General features: G+C 41.4%; 1 protein-coding gene across 4 annotated transcripts in view; it reads right to left on the bottom strand.

Moving 5' to 3' along the window:
• The window catches only part of ints8 (integrator complex subunit 8), a 90,422-nt gene that overhangs the window by 42,685 nt on the left and 27,271 nt on the right, over positions 1-20,466 (bottom strand). For all 4 annotated transcript variants that reach the window (XM_080194435.1, XM_080194434.1, XM_080194436.1 and 1 more), the window contains exons 6-10: positions 11,343-11,394; positions 5,285-5,467; positions 4,935-5,042; positions 3,160-3,315; positions 564-664 (exon numbers count right to left, since the gene is read on the bottom strand). In XM_080194435.1, coding sequence (XP_080050561.1) covers positions 564-664; positions 3,160-3,315; positions 4,935-5,042; positions 5,285-5,467; positions 11,343-11,394 — 600 coding nt within the window. The remainder of the gene's footprint in view (positions 1-563; positions 665-3,159; positions 3,316-4,934; positions 5,043-5,284; positions 5,468-11,342; positions 11,395-20,466) is intronic.

The raw sequence follows: 20,466 nt of genomic DNA, 5'->3' as shown, positions 1-20,466 counted from the left end.
GGAGATTCAGGAGGCTGAGGCGGAGACTGAAAAGATTGGAGACTGAGGTAAGGCAGAGCTGAAAATTTGAGAAGGGGTCAAACTCGGGCATAAGAGAAAAAAAAAATGGGGTAGAATTCTAAAAAGAGATCTAAATATGAAAGCTGAATGTGAAAAATTGACATCCTTGTGACTCTGATCTGCACATCATGTGGCTAGCATGGACCAAAAAATTATTAGAAATTTGACATAACAGACAGATTTTGCATATTACACTGATTTATCAGTGTAATATGCAAAAGGTCAACTTATACTCTGCAACCTAGGATAGTCTAACTTAGCTGCCTTTTTGAGACAGTATGTGAAAGTTTTGCTTAACTTCTGGTAAGCCCAACGCATGCCTGAACATTTGATGGCAACACTGGGAGCAAAAGCACTAATATATACTTATCAACATAAAAGGACAAGTTGACTATTTCTCTCCCATCTTCTAACCTGTCCACACAAATAATAAATGCTGTTGTAAAACCCAACATCAGTAACCTAAATACTGACCACACAGGTGAGGTTGTGAATAGTCTTACCCATTTTGAGCCATTTGGTAAAGTTCCCGCAGAACAGAATGCCGGAAATGCGACAACAAGCTTAAGGTTATGTTATCTTCAAGAAAAATATCAATCAATCCCTGTAAAAGTTGGAGAAAAATGACTGAGCATGAACCACTGTTCAAATAAATTTCATCTGCTTGATTCACAAAGGAAACTGCATTCTCCCCACATTGCTTAATGAATCTTAGAAAGGATCAATCATGATACAGAAGAAACTGCAAACATTTTATTGCGTATTTATTTTGTCACTTTGCTGTGAGAGGCATATCTGACATCAGCCCATAATTACTTTTCCTAGTAAAGTAACTGCTTCTTTTAAAACTAACCTTTCCCTTTCATTTGTAGGAGATATTACAGCTCAGCTTGTTTCTGCTCTTTCCCTAATTTTATACATGCATACTTTCTGCAGGTTACACGGTACTGAACAGCAGGAATCTTTGGTAATTTTCCAAAAGCAAAATAAACTGCTGGTTCGGGAATTCTGAAATGCTAACAAAAAATGTTGGAAATACTCAACATGTCCACTATCCATGGAAAGAGGAACAAAGTTAAGACTTCAAGCTGCTGACAGGTCATCTACGTAAGATGTCAAATCTGTTTCCCTCTCCACAGATGCTGCCGGACTAAAGAGGCAATATTCCGTTCACTGTCTCAGAGTGCATAGTCCCAGGCTGTAATATCTCGATCATTTTCCCAACTAACCCAATAGAGACCAGGAACTGAACCTAGGACTTTCATGGTCTCAATGACAATCTTGCTAAATAACAGGGGGTAAAGCTCCATTTGCTTATGAAGTAAATAGAAATCCTGCTGTTACAGAAATCATCCTACAAAACAAGGTGATGTGTACAGCAATAAGAATTTTGGTCCTCATTGCTTTCAAAAGTGGTTGAGTGCAGCGAGAGAAAAAGCAAGGAAAAGAAAAAGTGACAAAATATATATTAGTGAAACCAAAAGAAGGAACTTAAATATTGAATGATTCACCGTTCATAAAAGTCCAATGTATGAAGTGATTTTGGACACTTCCTGTATAGCCGAATGGGAATGAGCAACAAAAAAAAGGACGTTAATTGTGTAATCCATAGGTCAGATGACATTGGAAATATATAGTGGAAGATATTTCTCTAATACTGAATTGGGGCACATTGCTGGGACAGAACAAAGTTTTATTTTGCAAAAAACCGTGCTATACAAAACATGAATATGATTGACATGGACAGTGGAGGTTTAAGCTGGGAAAGTTTGTATTCCCCAACATTAACACTTTTCATCTGATGAGTACAATGAAGATTGCTGGAGACAATGATGGCAGTAAACAAAAGATCCAATATAAATAAAATCAATATTCCACGAAACTTCAATGGCAGGCTCTGTTCTTAGTGAGTACAGGGAACCAGAGCTATCACCCATTCATTATTCAACAGGGTGGAAAAGGATACACTGAAGTTGTGAGACAGCCTATCCACTCATTCAATTTAACCTCCAATAACTCAGAGATAAATTTGAATAACCACACTGCATAAATAACACAAACAGTGCATCAGCAATGAATAATGTGGGCCAACGGAACATTTAATATCTTCATTATACCTAATAATTCACAAATGATGAATAATAACAATCCTCAATTTCTCATGGATTTTACACTATACTGCAATTATTATTCAGTGAAATGATTTTGTTTTAAAAATCAACAGTTTTCAGTCTTACATTTAAAAAAATGATAAAACGAACCCTTCAATGTGCTCATCACTTGGCTGTGAAAAGTTCTTTTGAAATGGCTGGTTTCCATCTTGAAAACCCCAAAATGTGAATGCAATATGAAATCCACAGGGTTACGTCAGACCCAGAAATTATGTTTCATGTACTCGTTAGAGTTTAGAAGAATGAGGGGAGATCTCATTGAGACGTATAAGATGATGAATGGGATGGATAGGATAGAGGTGGAGAGACTCTTCCCGCTCAAAAAAGACAGTAGGACTAGGGGGCACAGCCTCAAGATAAAGGGGAGGCGGTTTAGAACGGAGTTGAGGAGGAACTTCTTCACTCAAAGGGTGGTGAATCTCTGGAATTCTCTGCCCGTTGAAGTGGTGGAGGCTGCCTCGCTAAATATTTTTAAGAAGCGGGTTGATGGGTTCTTGATAAGAGAGGGGATTAAGGGTTATGGGGAGAGGGCGGGAAAGTGGAACTGAGCCACAACAGATCAGCCATGATCTTATTGAATGGCGGGGCAGGCTCGAAGAGCTAGATGGCCTACTCCTGCTCCTATTTCTTATGTTCTTATGTTCTTAATTAGTGAGGACTGGGCTATCATTTACTTCAATGGTCTCTACAAAAATAAAATGTATCGTGCTAAATCCATACCATTCTCCTTTATGTTAGCAACTGCCACTATTACATTGGTTCCATGTAAGGAGGCAAAGAGCATTAAAACACAAATCAGCACTAATTTAACAGCAGTATTTCAGCAGGAAGTATAGTTATAATATGCTATTATGGAAAAGAAAATGGCATATTGCAGTGGAGTGGGAAATGCTTAAGTTAACATTTAACGTGTAAAGTGCCATTATACCTGATAGTTACTGGATTTAATGCAGTGATGAACTCGGCCGTATGTTGTCAGCTGTAGTTCGTTTGTATCAGATGGGGTTGTTAGCACTGCACAAGCCTGGCAGTAACCATCCAATCTCTTCCGGTCAATTCGACAGTGAACAGGGTCAGGTCCAATCTATGCAGAGTTTGAAATACTTGAGAAAGTTAAAAGCAAGCAAAGCAGTGTTGCTTTAAAAAAAACACATTTCACAGGTCATTTTCTTTTGGTATTTAATTCAACCTGCAAAGTTCTTCTTCCATCTCACTCCCCTTAAGTCTGTGTTGCTCTTCCATGGGAATCCAACCCATAAAGAACACCCACAAGCTCAACCAGTACACCAACTAGCTTTTCTTTCTGCTGTATCTGGCAGAGGTTCCACTAGAGACTAATGTACTCATTTCTTAGGACCTAGAGGTAATCAGGATATACATTTGGGTTTCCCACTTGACAGAACATGGCCCTAATGTTACAATTAACAGTTGTCTTCATCAAAAAGAGTTCCACAGATAAATTAAGAAAAGGCCTGAATTTTGAGTTAATAGCTTTCGCCATCATTACTCCTCTGAAACTGGTAGCAACTTCTGGAGCCCTGGCACGTGCAATTAAATGTAGAAAGCCAAGAGCAACTATTGTGTTTCTGTTCATTGTCAGAGGGATGTTATTGAGGTCCCTCAGACAGTTAGTTGTTAGGAATGATAGCATAGTAATTACCTTATTGAATTTGTAATCAACAGACTGGAATGGAAGTCTAATACAGTAATGGCGATCATAAAAACAATGGATTGTTGTAAAACCCATCTGACTCACAGGTGTCCTTTGGAAAAGAAAATCTGCCTTCTTTAGCACAATATAGAATGGGTAATAAATGTTGGTTTTGCCATTGATGCTTACATACTGTCAATGAATAATAAAACATTGAAAATTATTGAACCAGTGAGAATTGCCACTTTTAAACTCACTGTAGAAACCCTTGAAAAGGGTTTATTGACAAACCTTGTTGAATGAGGTGTAACTGGATTTTTAACAACGTACTTAATTCATAATTACTGTTCAATAGTCTCACTAGTGCTGAAAGATTAATTTTATATTTATTGAATGCCTAATTTCTCCATTGAGAAATAAAACATTTCAGTTTTTTTAGATGATATTTTATCTTCTACCTTAATTCCAAGAATTCATGTAATGCAAAAAAACATTAAAATGGGAATCAGTGGCTTTTACTTCCTGGTACGCTAAGAGGTGATTTGCTGTTTACCCTGTTTAATGGCATTACTGCTGCCAGATCGCCTTGACTTAATGCAATAAATAAACTAATTTCACAAAGAAGATGTCTACATCACACAGCTCTCTAAATCTTTATAAGCAGTTCTCTTCAAGGTTTGCGATGAGTGCTGTTGCTTCACAGCTAACTGCAAGCATCAGTCTACTGAAAATGCAGTTATAAAAGTACAAGCACTTACTGCCTTTTAATGGTTCAGTTAGTTAAGACAAGTGAATGGCTCAGCTGTATAAACTGGGAAGATCCCAGGATCAAATCCTGGTCTGTGCTGCATGAGCTTGTCTCAGCTAAGGGTTCCCATCCATATGGATGTACATTTCTAGTGGGCAGGAATGAATATGATCAGAGTTGGCTTTAATGGCCTTCTGCTGTAAAATCAGTCTCTTAAATGCCTAATGTCATGGTTCACAGCCATCAATAACATACTGGACAAAGCACCAGTTGTATAGTCATACTAGCCAATAAGGAATTGTACCTTTGAGAGCAGTTCACTAGTTCTGAATAAATGTTCCTTTGCTTTTTCATAGGCAGAGGGGTTTGAAGAGCCTTGACTGAAGAAGACCGTGCCCAGATCATAACAAACCTATAATCAAATTAATTGATGGCAAATTTAAACACTCTTTGCAATAGAATTTAAAAAAAAAATAAACGACAAACTTGTGCTTATTTCTTTCACTTTAACCCCAAAAGCACAAAAGAGGCATCATGATATAGGAAAGAGCTAATAAATGACAGTCAATTGGCATAACATAGTACAACAATTTCTTCTTCCCACATTTCCACAAACTAGTTAACAGAAAATATGGCACGCTTGTCGACAATTACCTGACAATGCATTTCATCCTTACTAATGCATAATCCAGCTGCTGAACTTTCTGTCTCTCCATTTGCCAGGCAAGGTTCTGCTACAATCTGATCCAGTGTCTTCATTGTGTGAACACGGAGGTCTGTGGTCAACTGAAGTGCCCCTTCCAAAACTAGAATGGAATCTCCAGCCTGCTCCTTTAGCTATTGGTATGAAAATTAGGTATAATTTTTTCACATGCTTTTAATTGTTTAAACATAATGCAAGTTGTTTACAGTGAAATGTGTTACTCCGACTATTCTAGTTTATTGGAAACAAATCATATTAGCTGTGGAATTCAAAGGAGGACTCATAATACTTTTGCATGTCAGGATCATTTCTGGATTCTGACCAACTTCATGTGTGATTTTCAGTGCAATTTTACAGGAAACGGGCAAATAAAAGTTGCCTTCACAGTTGCTGTCCAATTAAGGATGGTGGAAAGGCACTGCTTGTGGTAGGGCCAATCACGGCAGCTAAAGAGAAGAGCAGTCAGTAGTCTCATTGAGAATGGTGTGCTCTGCTCAGATGCACCAAGGAGAGATAGCACATGATGCAAGGGCGATATGAATGGGGGTGGCACGGTGGCACAGTGGTTAGCACTGCTGCCTCTCAGCACCAGGACCTGGTTCTGATTCCCAGCTTGGGTAACTGTGTGTGGAGTTTGCACGTTCTTCCCATGTCTGTCTGGGTTTCTTCCAGGTGCTCCGATTTCTTCCCAAAGTTCAAAAGACACTCTGACCCAAACGGGCGCCAAAGTGTGGTGACTGGGGGAATTTCACAATAACTTCATTGCAGTCTTAATGTAAGCCTTACTTATGACTAAATAAACAATAAACAATGCTGGTACCACCAGTCACATCTTGCTGCACAGCACAATCTATTTCCAACTAAAAGTATTTCCCAGCAAATGTCTTGACGATTTGGTTCCATTAAAGTAACCTCAGCATATACCTGTCATGGGGTTCTGACCACCCATTCCCGTGCTGCTCCCACCTCCTGCGAGGAGATAAGCTGTGAAAACAACTGATCAACTGCTGATCTATCATGGTTTGTGGAACTTGCTGTGTACAAAATAGTTGCTGCATTTCTTTTTCTTAAACAACTGCATCTACATTCAAAAAATACTTTGGTTGTAAAGCACCTTGGGACATTTGGAGGATATGAAAGAATGTATGTGAGTGAAAGTTCCTTTTCCTTTCTTCACATAGGGGTCCTGCAATTCGCATTTGGCTCTCTGAATGCCCCAGAAAAAAATAATGGGTGGGATTTTATGGCCTCGCTGGCCCCAAACCGTAAAATCCCACCAACGGTCAATGGACCTTCCCATGGTCCATCCCTCGCTCACTCCAATTCCCATGGTGGGTGGGGCGGTAAAATCCTGGCCAATATTTCAATGTTTTACAGATGCATATAATGCAAACATATGCTTAATGAATGAACAGTTGGGGTTTAAGGTGGTTTTAAAATGTGGATAGCAGCACAAGGTTACAGGAATTTAGGCAGGGAGTTTTGAAACATAGGTTCAAACCAGGGCGTGTATGATATATGCTGTATCTTAAATCAACCACTGAACACTGGATACTCTGACAGTTTCCTGAATATATCATGAAATATAACATGAAATTTCACAGAAAAGATGTTTGCTTGATAAATACATCCAAGCACAGGTTTGTCATAGAATTAAAGTCATTTACAGTACAGAAAGCTGCCTTTCTGCTCACCCAGTCAATTCTGGTTCTCTGTGGAGCAATCCAGTCAGTTCAATTCCATTGTTCTATCTCTGTAACCCTGCAAGTTCATTTCTTCCAAATGCTCATCCAATTTCCTAACTCATTGATTGTTTCTGCCTCCACCACCCTCATGGGCAGCAAGTTCTGGGTGCTTAACATTTGTGTAAGAAAAAGAAGAATTGCCCTCACTCCGTCTGCTTTTTCCCCCCAAAACCTTAAACCTGCATACACTAGTCCTTGTAATATCAGCTCATGGGAACAGTTTTCCCATGGATACCTTTTCCAAACCAGTCATTATCTTGTCTACCATGTATACCCTCTGAAGAAATTATATAGAATCAAAATGTTTCTCTCTCCAGATGCTGCTAGACCTGCTGAATCTTTTCAGCACTTTGTTTTTATTTTCTCTGCCCGTTGAAGTGGTGGAGGCTGCCTCGCTAAATATTTTTAAGAAGCGGGTTGATGGGTTCTTGATAAGAGAGGGGATTAAGGGTTATGGGGAGAGGGCGGGAAAGTGGAACTGAGCTACAACAGATCAGCCATGATCTTATTGAATGGCGGGGCAGGCTCGAAGGGCTAGATGGCCTACTCCTGCTCCTATTTCTTATGTTCTTATTTCTTATGTTTAGATTTCCAGCATCTGCAGTTCTTTAGTTTAATGATACTTTTTTAAAATCTCCATTCAATTCCTGCTGTAATAAGGAGAACTACCCCAGCTCCTCCAACCTAACCTTGTAGCTAAAATCCCACCCCTGGAACCATTGTTGTAAATCTCCTCTGCACGTTTTAAAGGACTCTCGCATCCTTTCTAAAGTGACCAGAACAGAATAAAATTCTCCACTTGGGGCCTAACCAGAGTTTTATACAGATTCAGGAAAGCTACCCCTGCTTTTGTACTCAATAGTTTTAAAGTTTATTTATTTGTGTCACAGTAGGTTTACATTAACATTGCAGTGAAGTTACTGTGAAAATCTATAACTCTATTAATGAAGCTCAAGATTCCATATGCTTTCCTAACTATTCTCCTAGTATGTCCTGCCACTTTCAAAGATTTACGCACATACACTGTCAGGTCCCTTTTCCATACATTCTTTAGAACTGTGCCATTAAGTCTGCATTACCTCTTCCTACCCCTGTTGCCAAAATGCATCGCCTCTCAATTTTCTATTGAAGATTGCACCTGCCACTTATCTATCAATCTCACTGTTTGCCACTTGGCCAACTTGGCTGCATTGGCAAATTTTGAAATTTTATTTTCTATTCCAATGCCCAAGTCATTTATTTATATCAAAAAGAAAAATAGTGTTCCTGTCACTGACCCTTGGGGAACACCACTGTCCACCAAACTGTAGTTTGAAAAACAACCACTGACTATGACTCATTGTTTTCTGTCATTAAGTTAATTCTTAAAAAATCTTTGTTGACATTGATCCTTGTATTCCATGAGCTGCAATTTTGTAAACCAGCTTGATTATGAAATACTTTGTATAATGTTGTCTTGGCATCCATATGTTTATTTATCTGAACAAATGAACCCTGGAAAATATAATCTGATGGTTGCACCTGATTGCCCAATGAAGCCACACTATAGTAAAGTGTGATGTATACCATTCAGCAACAGCACAAGATTCATTAAATGAGTGAATACCAAGTTTTAGCTACTCATAACTTAAAATTGGCTGTTTATTTTTAAAAACAGCTATTAAGAATAATGGAACAGTAGGCTGTGAAACATCTTGTTTACACAATCTTTCGTCATTTCCGGTAAGCAAGGTAACGGACTTTAAGCATAAGTTAATGGATTCTTGGAAGTAGTATTGAGTCTCTGACTTTTAGCTACTGCTGCTTCTCAGGGCAGCAAGGTGGCACAGTGGTTAGCACTGCTGCCTTACAGTGCCAGGGACTCAAGTTCAATTCCTGGCCCGGGTCACTGTTTGTGTGGGCTTTGCACATTCTTCCCACGTCTACCTGGGTTTCCTCCGGGTGCTCCAGTTTCTTTCCACAGTCCAGAGATGTGCAGGCTGGGTGGACTGGCCATTCTAAATTGTGCCTTAATGTCAGGGGGACTAGCTAGGGCAATGTATAGGATTGTGGTTGGTGCAGGTCTGATGAGCCAAATGGCCTCTTTAACACTATAGGATTCTATAATTCTACTAAGATTACATCTTCCTATGATGATCATGTTTCACTTCATAGTTCTTTCAGGCTACTTTGGAGTAGTTAGAATAAGGGAGGGATTACACATTGTTCTGGAAAGGCTGCCAACATGATTGAGCCTGTTCTGTTCCCAATTTCAGGCAAAGGCATTTTTTACATTTTTAAAAATTCATTTAAGGGATGTGGGTGTTGCTGGCTAGGCCAGCGTTTATTGCCCATTCCAGGTTGTCCTTGAGAACATGGTGGTGAGCTGTCTTCTTGAACTGCTGCAGTCCCTGAGATGTGGATACATCCACAGTGTTGTTAAGGAGAGAATTGCAGGATTTTGTCCCAGTGATAGTGATATTTCCAAGTTAAGACTGTGAGTGACTTGGAGGGGAACCTCCATGTAGTGGTATTCCAAGTATCCGCTGCCCTATCCTTCTAGATGGTTTGGAAGGTGCTCAGAAACTTGCATATCCAACAAGGACCTTTCTTTAAGTATGTCCCATTTTAAATCAAGGCTGTATGGCATCTTTCAATCCACCCACACCAGAATGAAAAAGCATTCACAGTTAAACAATAAATAAATTAATTCGATTATAATTCAAGTATTGGCCTGGACTTTCCATTGTGCACACAATGACAATTATATTTTTGTCTCACCATGTACAACACTTTGGGGATTTGCTAATATTTGGGGGGAAAAAATAAAACCTATCACATCTCAAATATATCATGAAACCACATAATGAACATAACTGAAGTCCAATAACCTTTTAAATTAATTGTTTGTGGATGTCACTGGCAAGGCTAGTATTTATTGCCCTTGAACTGAGTGGTTTACGAGGCCACTTCAGGGGTATTTTAAGGGTCAACCACATTGCTGTGAATTTGGTGGCACATTTAGGCTGGACCAGGTATGGAAGGCAAATTGACTTGCTTAAAAGGACATTAGGGAACCAGATAGGTTTTAACGACCAATAACAATGGTTTCATGGTCATCATTCCAGATTTTCTTTTTCATGAATTCAAACCCAGTGGTGAGATTTAAACCTGGGTCCCCAGGACATTACCCTGGATCTCTGGACTATTAGTCCAGAGACAATACCACATGCCATAACCTCTCCTTGTATGGTATTGTACCCTCATAATTATTCATACCCAATCTTTCAACGAAGTGGATAGTAAAGAATTTTGTAAAGCACAGGGCACATATTTTTGGCAAAACTTTATCATAGCACTTTTATTAAGGTGAAAACCGTTTTATTTTTTAACTGAAAATTCTAGGCACAAACATTATAAACAATGACAGACAGGACCTCCTGGTCCGGAATTGTGGAGCCTTTGGCTGGATTTCAGTGGGGTGAAAAGGGTGGAATGGAAACTGAGCAGTCCTCCCACTCCCACCTTCTCAACTTGTTGAATCCAGTGTCAGACTGCCAATTAGTGGCTGTCCAGTAGGAAAATGGCCAATTAGATTTGTAAATCAAGGGGCTCCAGATCCACGAGAAATGGAGTGATGGGAGGGCTAATGATTTCAGCTTGTCTTCTGGAATTTTGGATCGGAAACTGGAATGCTGATGGCATATTGCTGACTCAATGTCATCAAGCCCTATTTTACATTTGTGGAGATGGATTTGAGAATGTAAAATTCAGCCCTTTGGGAATATATGTTATTTACCCCATCCAAAACCATGTGATCTCCTGGAAATGGTAAAAGAATAAATCGTAAATCCCAAACCAGGGGGGGTGCTGATGATGATGATGATCAGACTTCTCCAAATGATTGAGATGATTAAAACTATTCAAGGAGATCATTCGGCCCTGAATTCCATGAAACTTATCCTTAAGAGGATAAAGGGCCAATCCCACAATGAAGTCCAAGAATGATTCAGCAACCTGATAAACCATTCAAGTAATATAGATGGATAATGTCAAATTTGGCTTTTTTAGCTTGTAGAGTAGGCCATAGGGGCAAGAACCAAAATGTTCATTTCTATTCTCTAACACTTAAACACAAAAAGCTACACCATCAACATTTTGTCTAAATTTATTTTGACTTTTTGATTGAAAAGCTATTCCAAGAAAGAATACAAGCTTTAAGAAAATTTTATATTGGTTTAACAGTAGTTTTGCAACAGTAAAGTAGCATAGTTGTAAACTTTACCACTTTTAAAATGTTATCCGTCAATTCTTTTTCTTGCTGCATCTGATTCATTCTGTGTGCAAAAGCAGAAAACAACTTATTGAATAGAACAGCAAATACCAGTAGGCAAAAATATCAAGAATAGAACAAAATTAAGAATGAACTCGCATTGACACGGTGCCCTAACAAGGCCTCAGTATTGAAAATCTACTGGTTGAAAAGGAGAATTTGGACAAGGGGGCCCTGAGCAAAAACGGTTTAGTTTGAATAGCACCATGGGATTTTTCATATCTACTTGAGCGGTTTAACTTTTCATTTGAAAAATAGCATGTCTGCCAGTGCAGTTACTCTAGATTATATGCAGTAAATGATCTCTGCACAAATCTACAATGGAGAATTTATGAATTTTTAGTCATCAAAAAAATAGTAATGGCAAAATATACATTCAAATGATTATTTTGTGCAGTAAATTAGAATTTGCATCTGGACCCTGCCTTCAAATGCAGTCCAATCTGATGGAGACGTCTTACCTTTCTGGCTGAGGAGGTTCTACAAAAAAAACTTATTGCGCCAATTTCTATTGGGAAAGTAGGCCCAGATTTTCGACTTTGTCGGAAGAATAGAAAATCACTGTACTGTTTACATGGGAAGAGATTACAGAACTCTGATGCAGAGGCATCAGGGTGCTCTGGTGCATTAATCACAAAAAATTAGTAGGCAGTTGCAGCACATGAATAGTAAGACAAATGGAACGTTGTTATTTATTGCAATGGCAATAGTACATAGAAGAACATAAGAGCATAAGAAATAGGAGCAGGAGTAGGCCAACTAGCCCTTTGAGCCTGCCCCGCCATTCAATAAGATCATGGCTGATCTGAAGTGGATCAGAAGGCTCTGGGGATCTTGCAAAGATAGAAAAAGAACTAAGCCATTAATTTTCCCACAATATAACTCTGACTTCAGCCATTCATTTGCAGAGTGTTGCTGGATGCAGATCAGTTGCACCCATACAACAAAAACTGTTACGAATTTCACGGCTCTCCCAAACTTCCTGAAAGTTGGAACTCGTGAAGGTCTTGGCCAAGTCCACTGTCTTCACTCAATGAAACAACCAGCAAAAGGCATTAAAATATTAAGTTTATTTATGAAAAACGTCACAAGTAGGCTTATATTAACACCGCAATGAAATTACTGTGAAAATCCACACTCATCACACTCCGGTATCTGTTCAGGTACACTGAGGAAGAATTTACCATGGCCAATGCACCTTTTGGACTGTGGGAGGAAACCGGAGCACCCGAAGGAAACACACGGAGACACAGGGAGAACGTGCAAACTCTGCAAAGACAGTGACCCAAGCCCGGGTCCCAAGCGCTGAGAGGCAGCAATGCTAACCACTGTGCTGCCTCTCCGTACAATAAAAGTTAATGATAAGAAGTAGACTCGCTTGCAACACATTTTTCCAAGTTTGAGAATTAATCAACATCCTGCACGGAGAATAATATTACTGAAGTCACATATTCAATTACACACCCCAGACATACTCTGTTTTACTTCTTCTCTTAGGAAAAAGTCTGAAAACACATACCAACCAACTTAAAAACAGCTTCTTCCCTGCTGCCATCAGACTTTTGAACAGTCCTATCATATAATTTGATCTTTCTCTTCATCCTACCAGTAACTGCAATACTATATTCTGCACCCTATCCTTTCCTTCTCCCCTACGTATTCTATGAATGATATGTTTTGCCTGTATAATGTGCAAGAAACAATACTTTTTATTGTATCCCAGGACTTGTGACGTTAATAAATCAAATAGTCAAGGCAGCCATGCTTTAAAAAAGCTAAAATGAAAACTTTAAGTTAAGTTTTCATGTCATGGCCAATTAGAAGTTTCCTCTGAATTCCCAACTTGGCATATCAGGGTCCTTCCAGAGTCCTACATCCCAATGAGGAGCCACATTTAAAAGAAAATAAAAACAACTTGTATGTATATAGTGCCTTTAACTTTGAAAATGTACCGAGGTACTTCATAAAAACAAACTCGGCCAACTGAATCAAAGAATGAAGTATTTGTATGGGTGAGCAAAAACTTTGTCATAGACATATTTTGAGGAGGATTTTAAAGGGAGAGAGAGGGGAAAGGTTCAAGAAGGGAATTCCAGAGCTTATGCTAGAGACAGCTGAAGACACCAGCGGTGGGATGAAAAGATTCTTGGGAAGACAAGAGGCTGGAATGCAGAACTTTGAGGATTATAAAGCTGCACAAGGTTGCAGAGCTGGAATGAGACCATAGGATTGAGAATTTCAAATCAGCAAAGTTGAAAGGCTCAAGCCAGTGGAGCATAGGAGTGATGAATGAGCAGGACTTGGTACAGGTTGAGACAGTTTTTTAGATTAACACTGGAGGTTGGAGGATGGAAAGCAAGCCAAGTACCAATGGAAGAAAAGTCAACCTATCCGCTGTCACTGTACTGTCAGCCTGCTTACTTGTCATCCTCTTCTGGAGAAGCTACAATGCCCTCAAATTTAACTTTGGTTTTTCAGAAGTTTATGCCTTTGAGCTAAAACCTCCAACACAAATTCCACCCCTTGATGGTCACAGTTCTATCTGAATCCAAACTAGTTTACAAACCCATATCATCTCACGCAAAGACTACATTGATCCACCTCCTTATCACGTTTTCAATCTCAAAGATCATCAAACACAACTTGCATTTATATACCAGCTTTAATTTTGACATATGCACCAAGGTACAGCATTGAAACAGAATCAGACAAAAGTAACTCTAATCAAAAGTGCTTGGAATTATAGGTATGAGTGCTCCTAGTTTATATATTTATATGCACACATGTATGAGCAGAAAGAGAGGAGGAGGCTGCGAAGGCGGTGGTGGCTCCAATAACATCCCCATCCTCAATGATGGGGGAGCAAGATTGAAGCATTTGCAGGAAGTACCAAATGGATGATCCACCTCAGCCACCTCTTAAGGTTCCCAGATCCCAGTCTTCATTTGTTTCATAGAACTTGGAACATTACAGCGCAGAACAGGCCCTTCGGCCCACGATGTTGTGCCGACCAGTTAAAAAACAATGACCCTCTAACCTAAACCAATCCCTTTTCATCCATAAACCTATCCACGGATCTCTTAAATGCCCCCAAACTAGGCGCATTTACAACTGCAGCAGGCAGGGCATTCCAATCCCTCACCACCCTCTGGGTAAAGAACCTACCCCTGACATCCGTCCTATAACTACCTCCCCTTAATTTAAAGCCATGCCCCCTCGTGCTAGCTTTCTCCATCCGAGGAAAAAGGCTATCACTATCCGCCCTATCTAAACCTCTAATCATCTTATATGTTTCAATAAGATCCCCTCTTAGCCGCCTTCTTTCTAGCGAAAACAACCCCAAATCCCTCAGTCTCTCCTCATAGGACCTCCCCTCCATACCAGGCAACGTCCTGGTAAACCTCCTCTGCACCCTCTCCAAAGCCTCCACATCCTTCCTATAATGTGGGGACCAGAACTGCACACAATACTCCAAGTGCGGCCGCACCAGAGTTGTGTACAGTTGCAACATGACGCTGCGACTCCTAAATTCAATCCCCCTACCAATAAACGCCAAGGCACCGTATGCCTTCTTAACAACCTTATCTACTTGATTCCCAACTTTCAGGGGTCTATGTACACATACACCTAGATCCCTCTGTTCAGCCACACTATTCAGAGTCCTCCCGTTAGCCCTATACTCGACACATCTGTTATTCCTACCAAAGTGAATTACCTCACGCTTCTCCGCATTAAACTCCATCTGCCACCTCTCGGCCCAGCTCTGCAACCTGTCTAAGTCTCCCTGCAAACTACGACACCCTTCCTCACAATCTACCACACCTCCGACTTTGGTGTCATCAGCAAATTTACTAATCCACCCAACTATACCCTCATCCAGATCATTAATAAAAATTACAAACAGCAGTGGCCCCATAACAGATCCCTGAGGCACACCACTCGTAACTGAACTCCATGACGAATATTTACCATCAACCACCACCCTCTGTCTCCTATCTGCTAGCCAATTCCTGATCCAATTTCCTAGCTTACCCTCAATCCCATACATCTGCATTTTCTGCAGAAGCCTACCATGGTGAACCTTATCAAACGCCTTACTAAAATCCATATATACCACGTCAACTGCCTTTCCCCCATCCACCTCTTTGGTCACTTTCTCAAAAAACTCAATAAAGTTAGTAAGGCACGACCTACCCGCTACAAAACCATGCTATCTCCAATCAATTCATTACTCTCCAAATAACTATAAATCCTATCCCCAATAATTTTTTCTAAAACCTTGCCTACAACAGAAGTAAGACTCACCGGTCTATAATTCCCGGGGAAGTCTCTGTTCCCCTTCTTAAACAATGGGACAACATTCGCTATCCTCCAATCTTCCGGTACTATACCTGAGACCAACGACGACCTGAAGATCAGAGCCAGAGGCTCTGCAATCACCTCTCTTGCCTCCCAGAGAATCCTAGGGTAAATCCCGTCCGGACCAGGGGACTTATCTATTTTCAAATCCTCAAGAATATCCAGCACATCCCCCTTATCAACTGCAATACTGTCTAGTTTACACCCCTGCAACCCAGTGTTCTCCTCAGCTACATTCATGTCCCCCTGCGTGAACACCGAAGAGAAATATTGGTTCAATGCCTCTCCAATCTCTTCCGGTTCCACACACAACTTCCCTCTGCTGTCTGTAACTGGCCCTAATCTTGCCCTTACCAACCTTCTGTTCTTAACATACCTATAGAACGCCTTAGGATTCTCCTTAATCCTATCAGCCAAAGTCTTCTCATGTCCTCTTTTAGCCCTTCTTAACTCACTCTTCAACTCCCTCCTAGCCAATCTAAAGCTTTCTAGTGCACTACCTTAGCCCTCAAGTCTCATCCGAACATAAGCCTCCTTTTTCTTTTTAACCAACGAATCAACTTTTTTAGTGCACCACGGTTCCCTAGCTCTACCAATTCCCCCCTTGCCTGACAGGGACATACCTTTCAAGGACTCGCAATAGCTGCTCCTTGAAAAAACTCCACATTTCGGACGTTCCCAGTCCCTGTAGTCTCCTAGTCCAACCTATGCTTCCTAATTCTCTCCTAATAGCCTCATAATTACCCTTCCCCCAGCTAAAACTACTGACCCGAGGTTCATGCCTATCCCTTTCCATCACTAAGGTGAACGTAACCGAATTGTGGTCACTATCACCAAAATGCACACCAACTTCCAAGTCCAGCACCTGGTCTGGCTCATTTCCCAGCTCCAAATCCAATATAGCCTCACCTCTAGTTGGCCTATCTACATACTGAGTCAAAAAACCTTCCTGCACACTTTGTACAAAAACGGACCCCTCTAACAAGCTAGAGCTATAGCAATTCCAATCAATATTAGTAAAGTTAAAGTCCCCCATAACAATTACCCTATTACTTTCACTCCTAACCAGGATCGTCTCCGCAATCCTTTCCTCAACCTCTCTAGAACTTTTAGGAGGTCTATAAAAGACTCCCAACAGGGTGACCTCTCCTCTCCTATTTCTAATCTCTGCCCATACTACCTCAACAGACAAGTCCTCATCAAACTTCCTCTCTGACACTGATACAGTCCTTGACTAATAATGCTACCCCTCCCCCCCTTCTACCACCTTCTCTACTCCGACTAAAGCATTTGAACCCCGGAACCTGCAACAACCATTCCTGACCCTGCTCTATCCATGTCTCTGAAATGGCCACAACATCAAAGTCCCAGGTACTGATCCACACTGCAAGTTCATCCACTTTATTGCGAATACTCCTCGCATTAAAGTATACACATTTCAAACCCTGCTCCGCCCCACCCCCGCGATGCCGTGCATTGCAGTCCCCATCTATGCCCCCCTCACTTTCACCCCCTCTACTCAGGATCCCACCCCCCCTCCGAATCAGTTTAAACCTCCCTGCATAGCCTTTGCAAATTTACCCCCCAGGATATTGGTTCCCCTCTGATTCAGGTGTAGACCATCACTCTTATAGAGGTCCCACCTTCCCCAGAATGAGCCCCAATTGCTCAAGTACCTGAACCCCTCCCTCCTGCACCACCCCCTCAGCCACGAGTTCAAACTTTCCCTCTCTCTATTCCTCTCTAAACTATCCCGTGGCACAGGCAAGAGTCTGGAGATAACCACTCTTTCTGACTTGGCCTTTAGTTTCCACCCCAACTCCATAAATCTCTGCTTAATATCCCCTTCCCTTAACCTCCCTATGTCATGCGTCCCCACATGAACTATAACTTGGGGTTGATCTCCCTCTCCGCTAAGAGTCCTGAATACCCCTTCCGATACATCCCGGACCCCAGCCCCTGGTAGGCAACACACCAGCCCTGAGTCCCTACCATTACTTCTGACTCTCCTATCCGTCCCCCTGTGGAGTCCCCAATCACTAGGCCCAATCTTTTACATTCCCTAACCACCTGAGCTTTCACAATAGGCTCACCTCCAGAGACCTGCTCCCTTTGGCTATCCCCAGTTGATTCCTCCTCAACTGTAGCCTCCAGGACCGAAAACCTGTTTTGGAGGAGAACAGCCCCAGGGGATTGTCCCCCCAATTGCTTCTTTCCCCTCTTCCTGGCATTTACCCAAGACTCATTTCTAGGAGTGACTATCTCCTTATAACTCCTATTGATGGCGGCCTCTGCCTCCCGAATTATGCGGAGTTCCTCTAATTCCACCTCCAGCTCCTTTACACGCTCCTCCAGAAGCTGCAATCGAACACACTTCCTACAAGTAAAATCACGAAACACTACTGGAGTCCCTCACCACATACATCCCACAGGAGATGCAGCTTACTGCCTGAACTGCCATCCCTGAAACAATTACCAGCAGAAAAAAAATAAAAGAAAAAAAAAACTTCCCACACACTTATAATTTGGTTAGAGGAGGTGGGAGGGTGGGATTCTCTACCAGTGTAGAGGATCAGGTATCCCCTCTGCTCTAATTTATAGGGTCAGGGACCCGAGAAAAAAAAACTACAACTACCAGTAAGCGTCCTAGTGACGACTTACGGTTTCTAACTAATTTAAAACAAAACCGCCGATACTCGCGACTTTAAACTAGAAATAAAAAGTTAAAAAATATAAACAGAAAATGTACCTTTCTTCACTCTACATGATATCAAGAAACAGTTGAAGGCACTGAATATTGCAAAGGCCATCAGCAGCAACAACAGACAATAGTACTGAAGTGCTCCTGAACCAGCCATGTCCCATGCCAAGATTCCAGTATAGCTACAACACTGCCATTTATTTGGCAGTGTGGAAATCTGCCCAGGCATATCCTGTACACAAGAAGCAGGCCACATCCAATCAAGTCAATTACTGTCTTGTTAGTCTACTCTTGATCATCAGCAAGATGGTGGAAGATGTTGTTGACAATGCTATCAAGCAACACTTGCTCAGAAGTAAATTGCTCACTGATGCTCAGTTTGGGTTTTGTCAGGGTCACTCAGCTGCTGATCTCATTGCAGCATTGGTTCAAACATGGACAAAATAACTGAACTCAAGAGCGATCTGAGTGTGAGTATCCTTGACATCAAGGCAGCATTCGGCCAGGTGTGACATCAAGGAGCCCCAGCAAAACTGAAGTCAAAACTGGGAATCATGGGAAAACTTTGCACTAATTGGAGTCATATCTGACACAAAAGAAGGCGGCTGTAGCTGTTAAGAGATCAATCATCTCAGTTCCAGGACATCACTACAGGAGTTCCTCAGGGGAGTGTCCTCGACCAACCATTTGCTGCTGCTTCATCAATAATGTTTTCTCGATCATAAGGTTAGAAGTGTGGATGATCATGCAATGTTCAGCACCATTCGTAACTCCTCAGATACTGAAGCATTCCACGTCCATAGGGTGCAGGGCCCAGACACCATTCATTCTTGAGTTGTTAAGTTTGATTTATTATTGCCACATATATTAGTATACAGTGAAAAGTATTGTTTCTTGCACACTACACAAAGCATACCATTCATAGAAAAGGAGAGACTGCAGAATGTAGGATTATTTATAGGATGCAAGGCTGGGCGGAGAAGTGGCAGATGGACTTCAAAGTGGATAAATGTGTAGTGGTCCATTTTGGCAAGTCCAATGGGATGAAGGAGTACAATATGAAGGGTAGGACTCTTAGCAGTGTAGAGGAGCAGAAGGATCTTGGGGTCCAGGTCCATAGGACTCTTAAATCAGCCTCGATGTGGTCAAGAAGGCGTATGGTGAACTAGCCTTCATTAATTGAGGGATTGAGTTTAGGAGTCGGGAGATAATGCTGCAACTTTATAAGACCCTTGTCAGACCCCACTTGGAGTACTGTGCGCAGTTCTGGTCACTTCACTACAAGGAGGATGTGGAAGCTATTGAGAGGGTGCAGAGGAGATTTACAAGGATGTTGCCTGGATTGGATGGCATGCCTTATGAGGATAGGTTGAGGGAGCTAGGTCTTTTCTCCCTGGAGAGACAAAGGTTGAGGGGCGACCTGATAGAGGTTTATAAGATATTGAGAGGTATAGATAAGGTGGATTCTCGGAGGCTACTTCCCAGGGCTGAAACGGTTGCTACGAGAAGACACAGATTTAAGGTGCTGGGGAGCAGGTACAGAGGAGATGTCAGGGGTAAGTTTTTCACTCAGAGGGTGGTGAATGAGTGGAATCGGCTGCCGTCGGTGGTGGTAGAGGCAAACTCGCTGGGGTCTTTTAAGAGACTTCCGGATGAGTACATGGGATTTAATGGAATTGAGGGTTATAGATAGCCCTGGTAGGTAGGGATACGATCGGCGCAACTTGTGGGCCGAAGGGCCTGTTGTGCTGTAGTGTTCTATGTTAATGCAGTGTTACAGTCATAACTCGAGTGTAAAGAAAAATCAACTTAATTTGAGGCAGGCCCATTCAAAAGTCTGATGGCAGCAGAGAAGAAGTTGTTTTTGAATGGTTTGGTACATGTCCTCAGGCTTTTGTATCTTTTCCCCAATGGAAGGTGGTGGAACATAAGAACATAAGAAATAGGAGCAGGAGTAGGCCATCCAGCCCTTCGAGCCTGCTCCGCCATTCAATAAGATCATGGCTGATCTGTTGT

Source organism: Carcharhinus amblyrhynchos, chromosome 8 (genome assembly GCF_965287045.1).
Source record: "Carcharhinus amblyrhynchos chromosome 8, sCarAmb.v2.hapA, whole genome shotgun sequence".
NCBI lineage: Eukaryota > Metazoa > Chordata > Chondrichthyes > Carcharhiniformes > Carcharhinidae > Carcharhinus > Carcharhinus amblyrhynchos.
This window is presented reverse-complemented; position numbering and strand designations above follow the sequence as displayed.